The sequence below is a fragment of the Ambystoma mexicanum genome, chromosome 10 (assembly GCF_040938575.1).
Source record: "Ambystoma mexicanum isolate Mex_15411 chromosome 10, UKY_AmexF1_1, whole genome shotgun sequence".
NCBI classification, from domain to species: domain Eukaryota; kingdom Metazoa; phylum Chordata; class Amphibia; order Caudata; family Ambystomatidae; genus Ambystoma; species Ambystoma mexicanum.
In genome coordinates this window covers 1,447,207,498-1,447,231,385 of record NC_090932.1, presented here as the reverse complement: position 1 = coordinate 1,447,231,385, position 23,888 = coordinate 1,447,207,498, and the positions used below count along the sequence as shown (strand labels likewise).

General features: G+C 45.4%; 1 protein-coding gene across 1 annotated transcript in view; it reads right to left on the bottom strand.

Annotated features, from left to right (window-relative positions):
• The window catches only part of TMEM116 (transmembrane protein 116), a 378,731-nt gene that overhangs the window by 11,250 nt on the left and 343,593 nt on the right, over nt 1-23,888 (bottom strand). Inside the window, exons 7-8 of the mRNA XM_069619504.1 lie at nt 20,054-20,137; nt 14,633-14,777 (exon numbers count right to left, since the gene is read on the bottom strand). Of these exons, the coding sequence (XP_069475605.1) occupies nt 14,633-14,777; nt 20,054-20,137 (229 nt within the window). The remainder of the gene's footprint in view (nt 1-14,632; nt 14,778-20,053; nt 20,138-23,888) is intronic.

Here is a 23,888-nt window from a genome sequence, read left to right as displayed (position 1 = left end):
CGGCAGAGGCCGAACAGACACACCTATATGAATTCAACTCTGTTTATTGGGGGCACACTGTAACTAAACATTAGGACACATATATACGCCATTTAAAGCATGATGGGTCAGAAATAAGGAACAGAATGATAAGCTTGCATCTTATGAGACAGTTAGATCTGCGGAGTGCTATGTGCTAGCTCCTGGCACTCCATTGGTAGTTCCTGGTCACTGGTTAATGCTGGATACCCAGGAGCTGGTTTCAGCTCCTGCTTATCCAATCTCAATTTCGGTCCCTGTTGCTTATTCGAGATCAAAGTCAAGATAATGTCCTGCCTATGGATCTGGAAAAGCAAAGCGCTTTGGTTCATCAGGAGCAGCAGGGCTCTTGGGGGCACAATCACCAGCAAAGCATCTTGGGTAATCAAAAACAGCAATGTGATTTGAGAATGTCGGGAACAGCAGCTCTCTTGAGGGCACCATGACATGTTGGGAACAGCATGGCACCCGAGGACATCAGGATCAATGCGGCGCTTAAGTAGAGAAGTTCCAGGGGGTCACCTAGGACATTGCAAACCCTCATAGTGTGACTAATCGATGAGGATGGCATTTGTCACCTCACTATAGGCTGGGCTTGTTAGGCTATATGTTTACAGAAATAAAACAGAAATGTTTGCTTAGATGTATGACAACTATGTGATTACCCGATCTATGATAGCAGCATTTTATTTTTAGTGCCTTCACAATCTTTGGTGGTGGAGCCGTTGTGCATGGTTTTCTCTCATCATTGGAATATGTTGTGTGTAAGCAGCTTGTGCAGATTCAGGGTTGTAGCTTCGATGTGACTCTTTGGTTGGTCATGTTGATGTCAGTTTATTTGCCAGTAAATATCCCTGAGCTTACACCAGTGTGGTCCAGCTTTGCTATAGCTCTAGTTTCCTCCCTGCCACCTGCAGGAGCCAGTTTCCGGTCAGCATCTTTCCCTTCTTTGTTTGTAGTAAAAGTGGGCAGAGGGGCCCGAAAAAGGGCAATACCTTCCTTTTGTATGAAATTGGAAGTGGCAAAACCAGATCCTCAGTGGTACACATTGTCTCGGGAGGATAGCTCATGGGCAATGCGCTCGTCTTGGAAGCAAGACGACGCAGAGCAACAAAGGTTCAGTCCCTGGGTCTGCGCTTAGAAACCTATGGGTATTAAGCACCTTATAAATAACCAATTATAATTTCTTTCTTTTTCACATTCTAATGTCTTTCCAACAAAGGTGTTGTGCAGTGCTGACCCTGCTGGGAGACCCCTTGCGGTATTAACCTCCCCACAAACCTGTAAACAGAACATACCTTTAAGAGGTTCGAAAGGAATGTGAAAACCTGGCTCCATGAACACAATATCTAATTCGTGTATCACGGCAAACATGAATCAGATTACCTCCCCTCCCCCAGATGACTCCTATATTTGACTCTGCTGCAGTTAGACCTTATGATTAGCACTTCCACTCCACGGCCACATTCAACCATTAGCTGATAAACTTGCATTTGCCTGCCTTGGCCCTGGTTACTGCACTTGTTTTGTGTTTTTTGTAATATTGATAACCTGCAAGCTGGGGAATTTCTGTAACCTCTGGTGCCCCAGCAAAAGCATCAACCACACTATGTAACCCAAGTGTCATCTCAGCCCTCTGATGCCGACTGTAAGTAAGCAGACAGGATCACATGTTTTGTATCCCTGGTACAAATGTCACACCTTTGAAATATGGGAGCACTTAGCTCCGATATCATGCGCCTCATTACGAGTTCGGCAGTAGCCGTGCCCGTATTACGAGCACGGCTACTGCCGAACTTGCTAACGCCACCGGACCCTCAAATGGGCCATTACCGGCCCATTACGAGTTGAATGGGCCGATAATTGCCCATTAGCGGGTGCCGGTGTAGGCGGGCTCCCGATCCCCATTCTGCCCACAGAGCATAGGGCATAGGGCCCATCTGGCAGAATTGGGGTGGGGATCATAGTTGCACCGGCACTGTTGATAATGGTGCTGGTTCAATCACGAGTTCTGCTCGCGGGTGCCGCTCTGCACGCCTGGTCAGACCACGCGTGCAGAGCGGCACCCGCAAGCAGAACTTGTAATGTGGCGGTACGGTAACAACGGTGCCGGTAGCACTACCAGCGTCGTTGTCACTGTACCGCCACATTCGTAATGAGGCCCCATGTCTTTTTGCAGCAAACAGAAGGAATAATTCTTGGGAGCAATCCCTTATTAGAAATGTCCTGGGAGGATTAGACTTTCCCTTGTTCGGTCAGGAAATCTAATTGAGGAGCATGTTGCACCTTAATGAAAGGAGCAACATCTTTGTGAGCTGTCAGATTTCAGTAATATGTTTTTTCTCCAAGCCTGATTAAATTAACTTGTTTTGCTTGTTTACTTATATCAAAAATCATAAAAAGCTTGACTCTGAATTTTTAAGGCAAGCTATTGTTTAAAATATCTATGGGAAGGCCATTTTCTAACCTTTTGGGATCAATGCATTAATTACTGCGATGGTGGATATTTTTAAGACTACTCATTTAGGTGAGACTAAACTTTCCGAATAAACCACAGCGAAAGCGAGGTAGCAACTACGAAACACAGCATGTTGTACCTCTTCAAAGTCGCCAGAAAACACTGGCTCCGGTATTTCTCTGTAAAGGCTAAAGCGCCGCGGGCCAGGAACACAGTGCACGAAAAGGGGTGAGGAAAAGAAGGGAGCACGGAGGCTGTGGAGTGAACTGATTCAAACAGGGACTGCGAATGGCAGAAACAGTGGTATGGAGTCATTCAGGGTCGTCCCTGAGATAGCAAGGCTGCCTGAATCGAGGCAGGTGGTTTATTTTTTATAATCTTCTTGATGTTTTTTTTTAATTTGATAACCTCTTCAAGACAACGGGCCTCATTACGAGTATGGCGGTAAGGCAACAATCGCGCCGGTATCGCTACCGGCACCGTTGGAACTGTACCACCATATTATGAGTTCTGTTAGCAGATGCCCTTGCAGCCACCAGGTTTTAGCGGGTGGCCATACTGGCACCCGCAAGCAGAACTTGATGGTGGCAACAGTACCGTTAATAATGGTACCGTTGCTACCACCCTCACTACGGGGCTCAAATGGGAATGGGGAATCATTTTTTCCGGCACCCAGAAAAGGGCAATTACTGGGTCCGCCAAGGTCATAATGACCCAGTAATTGCCCTTTTCTGGACGCCAGATAAAAATCAATACCCGCGGCAGCCGTGCCTGTACTACAGGCACAGCTACAGCCATACTCGTAATGAGGCCCAACCTCTGAAAAAAGGGCCTGCAGGCAAGGATCGGTCACATGCAAAAACAACCTACTGCAATGTTATAGATCGACGACTGCTCTCCACAAAGACTTCCCGAAACACAACCAAGAAATCTACAGGCACCATTACGGCTTAGGGTATATGGCTAGTGACTTGTTAGCGCAATTTGCCAAAGAATCACCTTTCCTAAGACCATGTTGAATTCTGGCTCTTGCTGCTGTCCTGACCTAGAGCTCGTGGACATTGCTATGTGCACAGAGGGAAAAGGATAGATGAACATTGAAAGCTCCAATAAATGAGGCTTGCATTTCTCATATCTTTGGCGCGTATTATTGTCGTCAAACTGTCCATATGCTTGTCTTTTCCAAGTGCTCCTCTACAACCTCACCCACATTGTGCCAATTGACTGCAGATGGGCTCAGGCCATTGCAGGGAACCAATGCAAAGGACTAGAGTTTCTTCCCTGGAATGATTCCTAGATGGATCATATGCCACACAAATCCTTATGGCCGAGACACAAGCGGTTACCAGACATTTGGTCGAAAATAATTGGTCGACTGGACAAATGGTCGAACCAATTTGGTCGAAAACCAAATGGTCGAATTTTTTAATTTTTTTATTTTCACCCCTTTTTTTTCTAAAAACCCTTTTTTTAAAAAACGAAAACCCCAAAAATATATATATAATTAAAAAAAAAATTCGACCATTTGGTTTTCGACCAAATTGCGTCGACCAAATGTCTTTCGACCAGTTTTCAGTCGACCAAATGTCTGGACACCGACACAAGCCATAGGATTTCCTTTGAGGCCTCTGCAGATGGTCATTTTCTGTGTTAACTTAACATTCCTTTTCCTGATTCGGAAAACCTGCAGGCCGCTTTAACAAAAACAGTATATGAGGAACATACTTTAGAGAACTCTAATGTGAGTGGTTCATCTGGGCAATGTAGGTATATTTTAAAGGTATGGTTTGGTCAAAATTTTTTATTGCCCCTACGGCTACGGGTCGGCTATGTGTTTTTAAGCCTAAGTCGCTCGATTTTAGAAAAATGTCCTATGGACCTTACCCGAGTTTTCGTCCATTAAACGCACGTGAAAACAGGCACCAGGGAGCTGCCATTTTGTGATAATCCTATCATTTCCCCCATCGCCCTGGCTGACCTGCTTTTGCGGCACTAAATCATATCCCCTGCCCCATAGCCTGTCATCAGCAGACGCGTACCGCCCATTTCACAACGCCAAAGCACGTCTCGTGTCAACATTCGCTGCGCTTCAGCTAATGACGTGTCGCCATGGAAATGGCAGGACGCCTCTTTCCTCAATAAGTATAAACAGACCGTTTCACAACGCACAGCAGCAGATTTTCGATTCCATTCCTCTCTCTGTGTTACTTTGAGTATTCTGTGACTCGTTTCTGTGCTCTGGTCAGCTACCTTCGTTGCTTGTAGCCCGTGTGAACAGATACCAGTACCACCGCTATCAATTATTTTAGTTTGTGTAACACACAATGGATACAATAATGCCCTACATGTACGAGCCCGAGTATACCGTGGAGGAACTACTGGAAAGGGAAACACGCGAAAACGATGGGTCTTTGGATGGCAGTTGGGAGGACGAGTCAACAGCTGGAGAGCCTGGACCTAGTCACATGGACGTTGTTTCCACCTGGTGCACATGCAATCGGTGCGAGCTAATGCCAACCGAGGACGAGAACTGCTGCTGCTGTGAAAACTCGGGATGCGTGGCCTACATTTCGGAAGGCGAGCCACGACCGCAATGCATCACCGAGCTACCAGACTTCAGGGCAGCCTGCCTCACACGGTCCGTGTTGGGGATAATGATGGTGCTTATGCACGAACTTCGCGCAACTGTTCGTCCCCGTAATCCGAGTAACGAGTAAGTATACTCAGCTTGTCATGCCACTCCTATTTCATGGTTTTCTACTATATCCAAAATTACATATACATATCATTGTAACGCATGAAAGTCATTCAATAGTGTGCAGTGTCTAGATAGCATTTGTCCGAGCAGAATGCCATTAGTTACAAGAATTGTTCATTAAACTTATCTTGGTCATTTAAAAACAGTTTGTTTCATTCCTTTTCACAGGTGGTACAGGCTGGTGGCCTATCGTTCCTTTACATGGTGGCTTCACAGGAGGCTTGGACAGCGCGTTCGAAGAGTGATACCCGCCTGTGCCGTTCGTGCCATAAGAGAAACGTTCCCGAGTGACAGCGGTCAGTACAGGGGATTTTCTCTCGCTGTGCTGCAACCTGAACTGTACAATGTGTAAAGTTTTGTATTTTTGTGTCATCAAAATAAGCTACAAAATAAAACACCACATATATTTTAACAATGGTTGTTTCGATTTTTTAAATCAATCAAGTGTGTCTCCATTCAAGGATGGACGTCAGACACCTGTGCTCGGAATGGGTGAAGTTCAGGTTGCTGTGAAGCGGGGTGGTCACTATCTAAGCTAACATTATGTATTTTCAATAATGCATGCACTAAATAACACTTGTTGAAAGTCTTTCAGTCAGTTATGTCTCTATAAAAGTCACACATATATCAATACTATCAATTAACATTGGATTATACAGGCCTTAGGTCAAGGGTCTTGACCACTATAATACACTTTTTGAAGTGTTGGTCTGTGCTCACAAGAATCTCCGATATGTGGCATTTGTTATTGATAGGCAACGATATACTGCAGTAGGGGTCTAATGTTAGTTGGGGATCTGCTAGGTGGGCATCATGGCATGGTCAGTGGTCTGGCACATGAAGAGAATACCTTGCAGGGACACAGGGTCAGAATGGCAGTAACTTTCCACTGGTGAGGGTGCGTGGGCAAGGACACGTTTGTGGAGATGAACGAGCCATGTGCTTGGTTCAGGCCGGTTCACATGCAGGACCGTGATCTCAGAGAGTGATGTGTTACATTTATTAGCTGTTGCAAATACCTCTGGAGTTTTCCAGTCAGAGTGGGTACCAGGCTGTGGGCCATGTGCTCTGCGTGCTGTACTATCGCAGTGAGTCCTGGTCACCAAAATGGAATGGAAAGGGGGTACAAAAATGGTTGCCCCGTGTCCTTCTCAGTGTTCCCATCTACGCGAATGTCATGCAAAATTAACATCACATAAGGGCAAGGGACGGGCGCAAACGGGCAAGGTGCCAAACAGCATGTACACTGCAAAAGGTATCCCACGCCCAGGGGCCATCGCTCACATGGCCTCCTCAGACCCCGTGTCTCCAGGCAGGCCTCCCCTAAGGCAGGCCGCCCCCCTGCAATCCACATAAGTGTGTCTCCATTCAGCAGTCTTCCTGTGCCTTATCTGCACCCCCCAGGCCCATCCATCCCACCCCCTCTATCAAAGGCGGTTCGCACCCGGGGATGAGCGCTGGCATGGGGGGCTGTCACGGGCGCAAACGGCCAAGGTGCCAAACCGCATGTACACTTCAAAAAGTATCCCACGCCCAGGGGCCATCGCTCACATGGCCTCCTCAGACCCCGTGTCTCCAGACAGGCCTCCCCTGAGGCAGGCCGCCCCCCTGCAATCCACATAACTGTGTCTCCATTCAGCAGTCTTCCTGGGCCTTATCTGCACGCCCCAGGCCCATCCATCCCACCCCCTCTATCAAAGGCGGTTCGCACCCGGGGATAAGCGCTGGCATGGGGGGCTGTCACGGGCACAAACGGCCAAGGTGCCAAACAGCATGTACACTTCAAAAGGTATCCCACGCCCAGGGGCCATTGCTCACATGGCCTCCTCAGACCCCGTGTCTCCAGGCAGGCCTCCCCTGAGGCAGGCCGCCCCCCTGCAATCCACATAAGTGTGTCTCCATTCAGCAGTCTTCCTGTGCCCTATCTGCACGCCCCAGGCCCATCCATCCCACCCCCTCTATCAAAGGCGGTTCGCACCCGGGGATGAGCGCTGGCATGGGGAGCTGTCACGGGCGCAAACGGCCAAGGTGCCAAACAGCATGTACACTTCAAAAGGTATCCCACACCCAGGGGCCATCGCTCACATGGCCTCCTCAGACCCGGTGTCTCCAGACAGGCCTCCCCTGAGGCAGGCCTCCCCCCTGCAATCCACATAATTGTGTCTCCATTCAGCAGTCTTCCTGGGCCTTATCTGCACGCCCCAGGCCCGTCCATCCCACCCCCTCTATCAAAGGCGGTTTGCACCCGGGGATGAGCGCTGGCATGGGGGGCTGTCACGGGCACAAATGGCCAAGGTGCCAAACAGCATGTACACTTCAAAAGGTATCCCACGCCCAGGGGCCATCGCTCACATGGCCTCCTCAGACCCCGTGTCTCCAGGCAGGCCTCCCCTGAGGCAGGCCGCCCCCCTGCAATCCACATAAGTGTGTCTCCATTCAGCAGTCTTCCTGTGCCTTATCTGCACGCCCCAGGCCCATCCATCCCACCCCCTCTATCAAAGGCGGTTCGCACCCGGGGATGAGCGCTGGCATGGGGGGCTGTCACGGGCGCAAACGGCCAAGGTGCCAAACAGCATGTACACTTCAAAAGGTATCCCACGCCCAGGGGCCATCGCTCACATGGCCTCCTCAGACCCCGTGTCTCCAGGCAGGCCTCCCCTGAGGCAGGCCGCCCCCTGCAATAAACATAATACCACGACATACACATGTCATTCATTCACAAACACACCCCTGTTTCTAATACTTTATAAACCACTTGATATGTCTCATGAGAACATCTTTGTGCTTTGCAAGTCAACTCCTGAACCTTCTACCTGAGAAGCACTGAGATCTATGCTAATCTGCTCGTCGCCGTGCTATCTGTGACCGCTTCGAGCAAACTCGTCAGTGTGCTACCTGTGGCCATCTACCTGTTCTCCTGCAACATACTGCTCGGCCTGCTGAATCCAACTGTTTGTTGGTCAAGGTAAGGCCATGTATCCTAGTCATATTTCGGTCATTTTTACATTTCAATCTATTTGCTATTACAGTACCCAATAGAGCTATGGTCATTGGTCTCATTGCTATTGACTTGAGTTTCAATTGTTATGCTATCAATAGATCTATTTATTTTCATCTTTGTCAATTGTCATCGAATTGCATCCTTCGGGGGTCCAGTCCATAATGTAAGCATGGTTCCTTTTCGTGCAAGACAGAACATCCAAGGGACGAGTCACATGTTCAGAGTTTAGTCACATAATTTAAAACATTTCTGTAACTTATGCAAATACTAAGCCGCACATGATGAACTGGTATAGTTCCGGCAACCAAAACAAACCTTGCATTGAGCATGGTATGGTTCATTTACTTTTTTATGACATTTTTATTCATCAAGGTTTTATAATAATCTTGATATTTACTTTTCAGAATTTTCAACAATGCCTGCCTGTTCGATTAGCGGTTGCCCTTCGAAGACCCATGCTAAATCTGAAGGCACTACAATGCATGTATTCCCGAAAACTGTTGATCGAATAAGAGAATGGGTCAGACATTGCGGATATCCACTGGATGAGCTGGAAAGTAGAGTCCAACAAGTCTTTGAGGACAAGAGGGGTGATCGATACCGCATCTGCAGCCTGCACTTTCCCTCGAACATGTAAACCACATCTTGGGTAACAAAGAAGAATAAACGGCGATCGACATGAAAATTGCTCGCAAACGCTATTCCCACTCTATTCGTCCACAATCCGCCACTGGTGAGTCAAGTGTCCGTTTTTAGCTTTAGGCCTTGCGGTAGTGTGTAGGTAGCCGAATGGATTCATTGATATTTCAGGTGTTGTTTCCAATTTGTAATACTTTCGACATTGATATGAGTGTATAGATTTTTGAATAATGACATTTATCAATATATTATTTTTAGATTTCATAACCCACAAACAAAATCTATATATGGGCACAGGGAACTGTGCTATATTGCGCATTACTCAAGTATTCTGTCTCCTTACCTGGAAATTTTAAATATTGGCATTTCATTATCAAACAATAATTTACCTTTACAACTTCTTGACTATCCCTTGAATCTGAAGCAAGAACATTCTACTTCCGTCACGTGCTCGCAGTTCTCAACCACTTCTAGCGCGTATCAGGTAATCATACTTGGCTATTCCGCTACAGACTTGTTTTATGCATGTCAAGTAACAGTTTGTATGTATCGTGTGATTATTTTACCAATTGTCACCTGGTGTTTGTTTGCAGTTATAATTAGTGTTATCCATACTAATGCAAGTACTGTCTTTCAGGGAGATGCTGAAGCGTCCACCGCATTGACAACAGCCCTAGATGTTCTTCAGCAGCCCGAGGTATGGATACTGACAGCTCAACTGACCGTGATCATCAGGACTGGAACACTTGTCGTTTGATTGTTCTACACCATGTTTCATTTGTGGTTAGCCGTTGATATATACCTGTGCGGTCGACCCCAAGCGTGTGTTGTGTTTTCAATATTGTAATCCTTACTAATGCAAATACTATGTTTCAGGCAGTTGTTGAATCGTCAACCCACGCACTTGATGTGGAGCCTGACATTCAAGTAATTCCCGTGGAAGCGGGACCATGCGGATACGAATCGGCACAACAGCTTTCGGAAGTGCGCACCACATTGACAACAGCCCTAGATATTCTTCAGCAGCATGAGGTATGGATACTGACAGCTCCATCGAGCGTGATCATATAACGTGCTTCCATTTGCTATACTTTCTTCCCTATTAACGCAAGTACTGTGTTTCAGGGAGATGATGGAGCTTCCACTACAATCACAAGATCCCATTTAGATGATGCAGATGAAAAGAAATTGGAGAAATAAGTCGATTAAATCTGATCATTTTTAAATATTCCTTGATTCTTTTAGACAATGCAACATTTGTGGTTATCTCTTTATATGTACCTGTGCCGTCCACCCCAAGTGTGTGTTATGTTTACGATATTGAAAACCATACTAACGCAAGTACTGTGTTTCAGGGAGTTGCTGATACCTCCTCTTCAATACAATCATTCGTGGCAGTCCATGCAGAGCCAGAGGTATGGATACTGACAGCTCCATCGAATTAGGTCATCAGAGCTCGAATACTTGTCGTTTGATTGTTCCACACAATGTTTAAATCGTGTTTGGCTATTGAGATGTATATGTGTGTTCGTCCTCACGTGCATTTTATGCTAACAATATTTTGATACACAGTAATGAAAATACTATGTTTCAGGGAGTCGATGGAGCCTCATTCCATGCTGTCTATGCGGATACAGAAAATGTAGTCGTTGCAGCGCAAGAGGAAGGGGAGACATGCGGATAGGTATCAGGGCAACAGCGTGCAGATGTTGAAGGTCGAGTCAAAAAAGTTGCAAAGAAAAGAAACAAAAATAAGGTTAGTTACAAACAGTTCATAACTTTAGAAATGTTTTTGTGCTTGGGACTATTTTATGTTTTTTTCCAGTCAATTGTACTATACTTTACCTTGTGTTTAAACTGAACATCCCTTTTCCAATCTGTCCTCTAGTTACCCATGGGTCTACGAACTATACATACACAGACAGTGAAGCGAATGAGAGATGTTGCTTGCCAGACCATTTACACTATGAAGGAACTATTAATTCAGACGCGGCATGTTGAGACTCGGGATGCTCATGACCAATGGCCAGAACATGAAATGAATGTGTCCGGAGAATCCTGCAAAGTTGTATTGGACCATTGCTACAGTACGACCGCACCGCCGCAACAACATGATACTGGATGTATTGAAGATAGCTCTGAAGAAGTCGCAGATCAATTCACAGAATCTACACCCGCCAAAACATTGCCACCAAAAAAGCTGTTAACATTGTTGTGTTCTCCCATCAATGTTGAGGTAGCAGATGTTGAAATGACAGAGAATGAACCAGCAGCAGCATTCACCGACGCATCAGAACTTGATAGCAGCGATATTTCTTTCAAATGTGGTGATATGTCCTCAACGTCACAGGCTGAAACAACTTTGACGCAGGATGACAGTCTAATGAAAGAGGGCAAATACATAGTATTCAACAGTTGTTTGATGGATATTATAAGTATGCTGAAATGTGGGCATTCCGTCAGAGGGAAAGTATGTGGGAAGCCATTGATTCATGTGACTCGTCAAAAACAAGGCAGTAACGTCACAATACATGCCGCCTGTAGATTACATCATATGTTCTCATGGTCTGCACAACCGATGCTGGGGAAACTGCCAGCAGGCAATCTACTGTGTGCAGCTGCATCACTTTTTAGTGGCTCCAGTTTTAGAAAGTTAGAGTCTTTCTTTCAGTTTGTGGGACTCCATTTCATTTAAAAAACGCAGTACTACAAATGCCAACATGATTATCTGTTTCCGGCCATTAGTGATGCTTGGAAAATTGAACAATTGTCTCTAGCAAGTACATTCGAAGGCAAACGATTCAGGCTAGCTGGCGATGGACAGTGCGACAGCCCTGGATTTTCTGCCAAGTATTGCACCTACCACTTTCAGGACATGGATAGTAAGAAAATTGTGAGTTTGATGGTCGTGCAGGTAACACAATGTACATCCTCAGTGGCCATGGAGAAACTAGGATTTATAAAATCAGTGGAATATCTACAATCGAGGGGAATGCACATCGACCTAATAGCCACGGACAGACACATTTCAATTGCCAAGACAATGAGAGAGCAGTTCCCACATATTAAACATCAATTTGACGTATGGCATCTTGCTAAATCAATCAATAAGAAAATCTCGGCTGCAGGGAAAAAAAGGTTTGGAAAGTATTTCAGAGTGGTCCCAGTCTATCAGCAACCATCTTTGGTGGAGCTCCAAAACTTGTGAAGGGTCAGTGGAAATACTACTTGAAAAATGGCGGTCACTGATGCACCACTGTACCAACGTGCACCGCTGTTCAGAAAACCTACATTTCCACCAATGTGAACATGGCCCTTTATCCCCAGTGGAGGCACGGAAGAAGAAGTAGTTGAATCCATCTTCACTGACACACAAAGCCATTGAGAAGATTGTTTTCGATAAAACTCTATCAAGAGATTTGAGGGGCTGACAGATTTCTGTCACACGGGAGGTTTGGAGGTGTTCCACAATATGTGCTTAAAGTACAGGCCAAAGCGCTTACATTTCAGCATACAGGGCATGAGACATAGGACTCTACTTGCCGTCTTGGCCCATAACGAGAATCTCGGCCGTGAACAATCTAGGACTAAGGGTAATGTAAGGATGCCTCGCTACACTAAGGCCTTTTCAAAACGAAGTAAGCAATGGGTGATCAAACCAGTCTATGAGGAAATGGAGTTCGACTTTGTCAAAAGCCTTATTGTTGCTGTATTAGAGAAGCACAGATATGGAATTTTGAACGTTTCTGTGCAGAGCACTGATCCATTGCCACCCAACATTGCCACTGTGCCATGTCCACCCAAAGGAGAGCTGGTTGTGAAGTACAAATCCCGGTTTATATAATTGTAATACGATTGTCTTTTTGTAAATACATTTTATTGTACAGTGTGCATACAAAGTACGCTAACCCTAAACCCTACCTTCAACATCCTGGGTGCCGAACTACCTGGGTGTCATCTTTGAATTCTCTCTCTATTCACCTCATATTGCTGACCTTGTCTATATGTGTATGTATATATTTTTGTTGATGTAACTAATTTTTGCAATCTCTTATAAATGCTGGGCACTGTTAACCGAGGGGAGGCTTGCGTATTGCAAATAATAAAACAAACAAACAATAAATCTCACTTTCAACTCAACTCCTCGGGTACTTTATACTTTCCCTGACCTTCCCCAAAAAATTAAAAGTCTCAATAGTTATGGTTCTTTGGGGCTTCAAAGCTCGCAGACAACAAGGACAAAATTGGGGCCTTAGAATGCGGCAAGCGAGCCGTTGCAGATGGGAGAGAAGCCAGTTCGCATTTGCACATTGAGGCGCACTACATAGAGGGATTCGAAACTTCAAGTTCTCACAGATGGCTTTACTACGGGATGTAGCAAAGAAAGAATGTATGCTCATTTCTAGTGAAGGTCAGCGGCTTTGATTTTCAGCACGCACCCTGAAGAGGCCCACAACTCGCACTGGCAGTATAAGGTTCTATTGTTTTTTGACCTTGAGAGACAGGGACCATGCAGAAAGAACTTAGGGGGTGAAATAACGTAAGAGACGATAAGGCAGAAAATTCTTAAACTAGACCGAGTTTCATGTTAGTTCAGGATACGAAAAATCGTTGTCAAGAGCACAGTGGGATTTACGGACTGCATTACGCAGAGACACAATGGAAATTGCAAATATAATGTAAGTAACTCTTTAGACGCTTTTATACCGGAAATGTATTTACCTAACCCGTAGGGGCAATACAAAATTTTGACCGAACCATTCCTTTAAATAATCTTTAGCAGCCGTAAAAATAGAGTGCTCCCCTCGAACATCTGTGTTCAACACCTAGAAAAGGGTTCAAATACTGGCAGGACTCAACACTTCATCCTTCGTAAACATGATAACAATGACACCCGTTGTTGCAGCACTTAAAAGTTGGAGGAGTCCAGCACCCTGCACTACATAAAAAGTGATATCATAATTATTAAAAAATCACTCCTGCTTAATGTGTAAGAAAATAAGTGCCAGGGCCCAAATATTTTCTATCACTCTTGTCACACTGCGGGCAGTCAGTTTCCCACCATTGCTGCCACCACCCACAGCTGCTCCACACAGTGTCGATATATCTGGGGTTAAACTACAGCTCGCACCTGCCCATTGGGGTTGATGAATGCTCTAGCTATGATTACTTCATAATCAAACTGAGTCAGAGACAATAAGTGCCGGGGCTCAGAAATAAGTGCCAGGGCTGAGACCTGGCAAAAAACCCCACAAATTAAGCACTGGACAGTTGACTGCAATTCCCTTCTAGGCATGTCATTATTAACACAACATATTGCACATTTCCTAAAGTGTCTGAATACCCCCATTCATTATTTGTATTTTGTATTTATTGGGCATTTGTTAGGCGCTTATACAACTGCATAGTGTTTCCAAGCACCACAAGGCAAAATGGGGGCGGAACAAGGGGAGTAAACAACATTGGCCAGAGCAGTAAATGCAATTGTGGCCCTACTAGGCATTTGGACGTGCAAGTGCAGTGGAGAGAAGTGCAGGAGTTAGGGGTGGGTGGGTTTCAGGGGGAAGGAACAGGCAAGTGCTGGTGGGCCCGGGGGATGGAAGTGCCAAGGGGTGCCAAGGGGAGCCAGGGAGGAGCCTCGGCTAAGTGCTAGGGTGGATGAACCCCAGGAGGAATGCGCAGCCGCCAGACAGGGAACCTGAAGAGCAGTGCTGTTGGCAACGTTCAGGCTGGTTTTTGTGTGAAAAATACAACGTACCAGAATAATGATGGCGGCGGTGAGAAATGTGACCAGGAATGCTCCAAGTCCATAGAAATGCACTGCGGTACACAGCGGACTGCTGAAGCCCTGGCTTGCAGATACGTTAATTGCAACTGCATTATGCAGTAGAAGACACCTGTGGCTGCAAAAGAAAGGGAGATCAAAGTTAATAGTGTAAATGCTGCTTGTCTCATTCTCCTACGCTCTTCCGACTCCTCCCCTTCTCCTCCCAGCCTGCACACTGTGATCGCATCGTGCCGTACATGGTCCCAAACGTAATTACATGCAAACGCAATAACAAAGGTCAGACACCAAAGGATTAATTATAGACACTTTACACCAGTACTAGCTCAATATTTCCACGGTATTAGCAACAGACCAAAACTTTGCCGACTGAAAAAAACATATCCTTTCAATGCATAATTTTTGCACCAGGGCAATGTTTGCCCTAATGGTATATTATTAGTACTATGGCAAACAGTGCACTAGTGCACATTGCATTTAAAGAATATTTTTTTGCTAGTATGGCAAATGTTGTCCGAGTGTAGTAGCGTGCAAAGTAGACACTGTGAATCTCAAGATATGCTTTGAATAAAGGATTGCGAGAGTAACCCCAGACGCAAAGGTATTTTTGCCAAAACATTACAAAAGAGACTGAGGGCTTAGGTGGCATTTTTTGGCAATTCTGCTAGGAATACCCAATGCAGAAGTTAGCATTACCACATGTGGTATTCTTAGTGGACTTATTATAACTTTACAATAGATAGTGCAGAAGAGTCAAGTGAAAATAAGATATTACTGATGTACTGTATGCGTTATGCCCCATTTTATTAAACATGCAAAACTACATTCTATTTTTTTATTTTTGGATTTGCAGAGTGCACTACAGCCCACGGGCATCGAGGCGCTATAATAGGAGCGCAAGAAGGCTTAATTCAGGGTTACAAGAATGCGGCCCAACAAGATTACTTAGTAGAGGTTGCTTAGTTACATAAAGAGAGATACATACAGGTAGTAACTTTGCACTGCCAGAGAAACAAACAGGTGGTACATGTGCACTGTCATACAAAGAGCCTAGTTTTGATGGCTTTCCTGGAGGCTTTCTGGGAGTCAATTGACCTGATGTGAGAGGGGAGAGTGTTCCAAGAGATGGCAGCCATAGTTGGGAAGCTGGTGCCACCCGCTCGAACTCTGCAGGTTTTGGGTACAGTGATCCTGTTGGAGTATGCCTCTCTGGCTGGCTTGGATGTAGTGGGTTTGGAGATCCTTTGCACTAGGTAAGGGGGGGTGCCAAGTCATTGACACTTTTGTGCATCGGAGAAAGGGTTTTGAAAATAATCCTTTCCTTGATGGGAAGCCAGTGGACCTGCCTCCTGATCTCAGAGATGTGGTCCCTTCATGAGATACCTGTTGTAGCCCCAAGGGCATTGTTTTGAGCTAGTTGAAGTTTGGCAAGATTCCTCCGGGATGTCCCTACAAAGAGGGTACTACAGTAGTCCAATCTTGACCCAATTATTGCCCTAGCAATGGTGAGACAGTTCTGTTGGTATACGAAAGGTGTGACTGCATTAAGGAGTTTAGAGTGGTATGCAGAGGAAGATGCTATGGCATTATCCTGCCTATTCATAGTCAGGTTAGTTTCCAGATATACGCCAAGGGTCTTAATGGCTTGAGAGACAGCGATAGGGATGTTATCCACGGTGAAGGAGCCATATTGCTTGTCCAATTTGCCCAGGGTGGACGGGATCCAATTAGCAGAAGTTCGGTCTTCTCACTGTTGAGGCATAGCCAGTTTTCTGCCATCGAAGATTGCATCGTTGAGTAGATGGAGTTGAGGGTGTTCAAATCAGACATATACCATGAGACAGCAGCATTCCCAAGATAGAATAAATGCACAGAAGGGTCCGCAATTACCCTGCTGACCCTTTTCACCATGTACGAAAAGAGTGAGGACGCAAGCACCTATGAGGATCACAATACTCAATGTTCTCAGAAACAACTGTTTTGATCATTAACACCATGCTCCTAATGAGCTCCTAGGTTGAATCCAAGCCATTGAGGTTTAGGTAATATAGGTTGAATCCAAGCCATTGAGGTTTAGGTAACATCTGTCCCTTGAGATAGTAATTTGGGCAAGTGCTATTGGTTACAAGTTGAATTAGATACAATCCAAAAAGGAGTACTCATCTAAGCAATACGTTTTGAGGACTTGGGCTTTATAGGGCAGAAATGGCCCAGGGCTCAGGTTACAGGCCGCCTGCACTGTTACCAGCCAGTATTGCCTGCATCCGATGTGCTTATAGCTATTATCAGCCCAGAAACAGCAATGGGGAGCCATTTTGTCCCTGCATAGTAACAGTAAAATGACTGTGAGATGTGCGTGTGACAGTGGGAGCAAGGCACTCAGAGAGAAGACAAATCAGGAGGAAGGGGATCCCAGAAGGGAGGTGGTGTGAAGAGGAACAATAGGGCAGTCCGCAGAATGATGACATAACAGCGTAGAGAAGACGCGGCCTGAAGCAATGGGATTGGCGAAGTGAAGTGGCTTAGGCCGGGGGTAAGGCACAGGACGGGTAGAGGAGCAAGAGTGTCGATGGTGCCATCAGCGGACTCAGCATGTTGCTAGCGGGTGTCAGACAGAGATCCGCAGCGAGCTGTGCCATGTGGCACGACCCTCAGAGTACTAATAGTTTAAAGGAGGGACTGGAAAATGACTATGAATTTGATTAAACCCTAAACAATGGGCGTCAGAATCAGGCCAAATCATTCCATATGGAGATGAAACTCAAAATTAATTGAAAACGAATGTGGCTGCCTCGAAAGGATGAAAGACCACCCTGCCCTCAGCTTTTTTCCATTGTAAACTGATTTGGTCTAATTTAATCCAATAGGTACATGTCGGCTTCAGCGCTGGTCTAAATGTCTCCAAGCCACAACTGAGTTGAATCAATCCTTTATAAGCTTGGTCTAGGTTGCTTTCTGAGAGGGTTTGAATGCTGCAAAGTAACTAGAATGGATATTCAAATAGTTGCAATCATGATTCAGGTGGAATGCTATAAGGCTCACCCAACCCTCCTTTTCATAGTTAGATATGCAAATCAAGAGTTCAAGACCATAAATGGAGCGTTTCTACTCACACCCCCTGGAGGCTGTTCCATTTGACATTAGCTCTGATTGGTCTGCAGACAAAGGAAATCCGGAGATCATTGCCCAAAGACTAGTAAGCTGAGAATATCACGAGTTTGCAAAAGTAAAGTGTTTAGAAACCATAACGTTGATCAGGCACTTGGTACAATTCCAGAGTTACCATCTTCAAAAATGTCTGTTTGATGGGACCAGGTTGGTATCTAATTCGGGTGTTTGTGCCACATCTGTAATGCCACCCACATCTGGTTTTGACACTGTGCTGGTTGGGCAGCCGATGTCCACCGAGAACCAACGAAGAACACGGATGCTGAGATGGACCTGAGTACTTGGGAATCTACCTAGCACCAGGTGGCACAATGATTGCATTACTGTGTTAAGCATGATGGGGATAGAGTGGATCCATTGGAGGCTCTTTAAATTTAACCAAAGAGTGACAACCCCCAAGCCTCTGCTGTCTGGACACACAGAATGGGTAAAGACATTCAAGTAATTGCCCGTGCCACTGCCACAATGAGATCTCTCCTCACCCAAATGGCCAAAATAGTTCTGATGAAACCAGTAAAACATACACTGAACACTCTTTACACCACAATGTGGGTATTTTCACACCTTAACATCCCAGAGAGCATGCTTCACTGTGTCCTTATCGTCACAGGAAGAGACTGTCTTTGTTTGTACAGCAAGTGATGGTGTTCGTTTCTTCACCAGGCTACCAAGTATCCCTCTCTGTAGCTGCATCTACACCGGAAGTGACTTCCTGCGTTAACAGAGGACCTCATTCCGCTGGTAAAATGCAATGTTATGTTATGTTACAACACTTACTATAGCGCCAAAGCCCTCGGGCATCTAAGCGCTCCTTCACAAGCAGAAAAGACGTTCAGTGAAGTTGAGCCGAAGTTTAATTAAAAATCATCGTTTTCAGCAGTTTTCGAAAGGCCAGAAGATTACTTTGTTCTCTGAGACCCAGCGGTAAATTGTTCCATGCGAGCACTGGGAAGGAACGTCCATTTCCACAAGCTCTCTTAGTCCTTACCACCTGTAAAAGCCAGGAGGAGGTGGAGCGGAGGTTTTTTGTCGGTTGATATATGGTGATTTTGTCCCTTAAGTAAGACGGGGCAGTCCCATACATACATTTATGGCACAGGGTCAGCATTTTAAACAAAATCCTGGCTGCTATTGGGAGCCAGTGTAATTCCTTTCTGGCAGAAGAAGTGGGTTTGTGCCTTTTCAGGCCATAAATTATTCGCACCGAGGCATTCTGAATTTTCTGCAATCTTAAGACATCTTCTTTACTGGCACCCCCAGTAACGCGTTGCAGTAATCCAGTCGTGGCAAGATAACTGCCCTTACTAACTTGGCTCGATTTTCTTTGGAGATTAGTGGAGCAACTTGTCTCAAGACAGGTGATATTGGGTATTTTTCTCAGAGAGAATGCCACTATAAGAAGTATTTGCGTTCATGTGGGTATTTTGGCAGTACATGCCTGTCTTCGTTAGTACAGGGAGTCACAGTGCTCGTGTTCACACCTTGACATCACAGAGAGCACCAGTCTCTGTGTCCTCATCTCCACAGGAAGTGACTGTTCAATAGCACGTTTCCACTGCCATAGGGAGTAGCTTTCTTTGCATCTCCACAGGAAGTGACCGCCTGTTCGCAAACCAAGTCACACTATGTGTTTCGCACAGGAAGTAACTACACCTGTATACCATCTCCAGAGGAAGTGACTGTGATTTTTCATGATTATCTATATCTCTGCCAACCATTGGCCAACGATGAATTCATACCGCCAAGACACGTATGTAATGCACAAATATACATTTTAAAGACGAGTCATGCAGATGAAATAACTCATGAACATAACAATACATACATGCTACCACATTACATTTCAGTCATTGTATTTGTGGTGCAAATACATTGTTTATGTTAAGTGCAGTGCACTTCTTTTTACCGCCATCGCTAAAATATTTAAATGAGGTGTGCTATGTTTCATGCTAACCAATTTGCAAAACAAGCCTGGAAAAAGACTGAGGGAAACCACACGCTAAACATAGTTGTCATAACAGGTTGAGTACAGGTGAGTGTTCAAGGGATATGTTTGCCAAAGGCATCGCGGGCTCACAATCGTTGATCTGATCACAGATAACTCGCATATCTTAAACATGCCTACTGTGCGTGTGCAGTCATATTTTGTGTCACCATAAGAGAAAGGAATTCACGTATGACTCATTATTTCTCAACTTTCTAAGACTCAATATTATGACCAAATACCTGTGCGGCTGACTGTAGTTCTGGTAGCATCCATGGGAATTTCCAATGGCAAAAACTGGAATCATTAAAATGATAGGCAGACAACTGAAAAAAAAGATTGAGACATTTATGAACAAGGAAATTCGGTGCGTTTGAAGTTTCAATCCATTTTACATGTAATGGAACTTGATTATGCCTGATTCATTTTCTTTTATTTCTGTGTTTTTATCATATAATATATATGGTCTGGTGTGTGTGTGTGTATATATATATATATATATATATATATATGTATATATGCATGTTCAAATAGTCTTATTGGATTCTTGTTGGGTGGGGATCGAAATTCGCTCCCAGAGAAACATTGATTTTGGCAGTAAGACTGGGGAGGATTCTAATTGGCAGAAACACAACGCGGTTGTGTTGGAAAACGCTGCGGTTTTTCTTTCCGAGTTTCTCCGAGCCTGAGAAACTTGGAAAGAAAAAACGCAGCGTTTTCCAACACAATAACGTTGTATTTATGTTTGCGGCCGCTTCAAAAGCGACCGCAAACATAAATACGTTTTTAAAGCTGTGGTTTTATTTCTAAGTTTTCCGGGCTCCTCCAGCCTGGAAAACTTAGAAAAAAAACCCCAGCTAGTGCTTATTTAAAAAAAAAAATAAATAGCACTTACCGAGATTCAGCTGCAGCTTTCCTGCTGTGGTCTCCGGTCCCCGTCCTCCGCGTACAGCACTAATGAAGGGAAAGCCACCCAGCGGTAGCTTTTGTTTACTACAGCTGGCTGGCTTTTCCTTCATTAGTGCCGCAAAAGCAAAAGCCAGCACAGGAGGGCATCCATTTCACAAAATGGATGCGCCCATGTTCTTTCTTTTGCGAATTTTGAGCTTGAATAGCTCAAAATTTTACATAGGAAGTTTTAAAAAAGAGAATGCTAGTATTTTTTTTTTATGTTGCCTATCTATTTTTTAAATAAAATTTTTTACTAGACCATGCCTTTAAGTAATCTGTACATTTTAAATAATCTCACACCCTAGTTCAGTAAAATGTGGACAATGAACCTCATTATGGGTCTGGCGGTAACCATGCCGGTGCTAGCGGCGAGTTGCGGCCAGACCCATAAATATCTACCAGTGCCTGACTTCCTGCTGCCACTTGGAGACTACAACCCCGGCAGCCCGGAAAGTCAGGCGCCTGTAAATATTTACGCCGGTACCCTATTCCCCTAGGACTCTATGGGAATGGGGACACGGAAGCACTGGCACCGTTATTAACAGTGCCAGTGCTTCTGTGACAGGTCTGACTACCGTGGCCACTGTGCCTAGCAGGGTCAGACCTGTCGGGCACAGTGGCTCTGGCAGGCAGATCTGTAATATGCCGGGTCCGGGAACAACAGTGCTGGTAAACTTACCAGCACCCTTGTTTCCGGACCGGCAGGGTCAGAATGAGGCCCAATGTCTCTTAAATTGATTAGTAGCACAAGACTAGAATGATTCTCAAGAGCTCCTCAGCTGAAAGAACATATCTCTCAAGGAACTAAAGAGATATGGATGTTGCACTTAAGATGTCCCAATAATGAGCCTAAGCAATCCTCCATCGCCACCAACGCATTATGTATGCAAATCGCTGATTCCCAGTGAAGATTGAAAAATACCATCCTTTGAATCATTAACATTAATAAGATGTTTAAGCAATCCCTGCAAGTAAGTCCTGAAGAAGGCTGAAAGCCTAATCCTCTGAGTAGAAACATTGCTGACACTTTATGATTCTGAAAACAATGCACAGGCATGGGCTTCATATGAAAATGAAGACAGCATAATCATCCTGTGGTTGTGATATTATTGTTCTCTATATGGCTCTATTGTAGGAGTGATCCATGAGTCTGAGAAGGACATTTGACATATTTGATATGTATGTCATTCAGTGATGTTGTGCAATCGATCTATATTGTGAGTCAGGATTGATTGCATGTGCGTATGTGTGTAGTTATGACAGATGTAATACTATGTGGGATCTTTTGCAAAATTTGGCAGAAACTTTAGAGATCAAAGCAATTAAACTTCTCAGTAAGTCTATTATGATGCTGGTGCACGTCATCGCGGGTGAATTCAGATGGTACACAAATCAGCTAAGCGGTGCTGGAAAATATACCTTTTCCCCCATTTTAAAATGTAAGTATTATAACCATAAGCACATTCTGTGAATTAGTGCCACTACAATATACAGGGTGAAGGTGCTATTGAAGTGTTCCTACTGGTAATCTTTCACTAACGTTGGACAGATACATTTATATTTTTCATGCCCACTTGTAACCCAGGGCCCAACTGGACCATAACCTTTAAGGGGTACCAGGTTATAGCATCTGTAGGAAGAAACACACACACACAGCACAGTGCTCCCTTTATTATGGTGTCATTCAATTGAATCTGTTTGCTTGTAGATGTATTATTATTTCATCCTTGTTGGGAGGGGACTGGCAGCTGGCAAGGAGATTGCCAGCTGAAGATGGGTTGGTCTGCAGAGGGGGAATACTAAGAATGCTGCAGGGGGATGAGTCACCCCCATAGAGAGAGGATATGGCACTGGCCAGCAACAGTTTGTGAGGAGAGAACCATTAAGGGGGGTCAGAGTCAGAAAGCCGAGGATCAAGGAGTACAACATGGGCTGAGGAAGGCCCTTGCCATGGTGCCCTACCCCCTCCTCCCCGCCCCAACCAAGGCCAAATGTTCAATCGAGCGGCCACTAGTGGCTGCCGGGAACTCTGATGTTGCCGAGTCGTGTGTGACAGGAAGAGTGGAAGATTGACCATCTCTGCTAGTTAGAAGTGGGACACAAGTAATCTGGAGCCGGTGACTGGGAGTGAGCGAGTAGCGAGCTACACCCGTGCATCACATTCTAATGCTTTGATAACCTGGAATGACGCGCTGTGTGTGGTTAGTGGGGCCGGCTCAGTACTGTGAAGGAGCATAAGGTCCCATTGCTGAGACTGTCTCCTAGAGACTGTGTGACCACCAGATAAAGAACTGTGGCTTGCAGCAGATCCGGCGGCTGAGGAAGAGGCAAATCCCAGGGGGAGGGGCAAGACAGGAGACGGGGATAAGCGAATAAAGGCTGGGCCCCAGATAAATACTACAAGGACGTGACTGGAGAAACCCCAGTGTGCTGCATCCATTAGAGGAAGAGGTTCTTGCTTGTATATTGTGTTACTATGCTGTAGCGTATACGAATCACATCTCTGACGTGGCTAAGAAGTCAAACTATCGGCTGCACCTCCTTAGAGGTGTTTTTCATTTTCTCACTTTCCCCCAGAAGCTCACTGTCTCCAGAGCTTTGGTCCTCTCTAGGCTGGACTAGTGCAGCAGCCTCTTTCATAATCTTCCTGCCTCTACTCTTCGACCTTTACAACTTATCCAGAACAGGACTGCAAGACTTGCTCTTGGCCTCAAGCCCAGGCTCGTACATCTCCAGCTCTGACATCTATTCTCTGGATCCCCGTGACTGCATGGATCAACTTCAAGACCCGCTGCATTGTCCACAAGTCTTTCTGGGGCCTAGGGCTGCTCCACTTCTAACTTTTTCTACCAAAACATCTTCCTTCTCGAGCCCTCGGCTCATCCACCTCCAACTCTGAGGGTCAGACGCTTCTCCAAGCAGAGAGTTTGGGGCAGATCTATCTGCTTGGCTGGGGCCTCCCTCTGGAACAGCCTCCCTGCCTCTCTCAAACTTGAGCAGAACCACCTCTGGTTTCAGAAGCAACTCAAGACCTTCCTTTTCGCTTCCGCTTGCTCTCTTACTCTCTTCTGATGCACCTGACTGATCCACGCACTAGTCACCTGGTCACCCTCTGAACACAGGCCC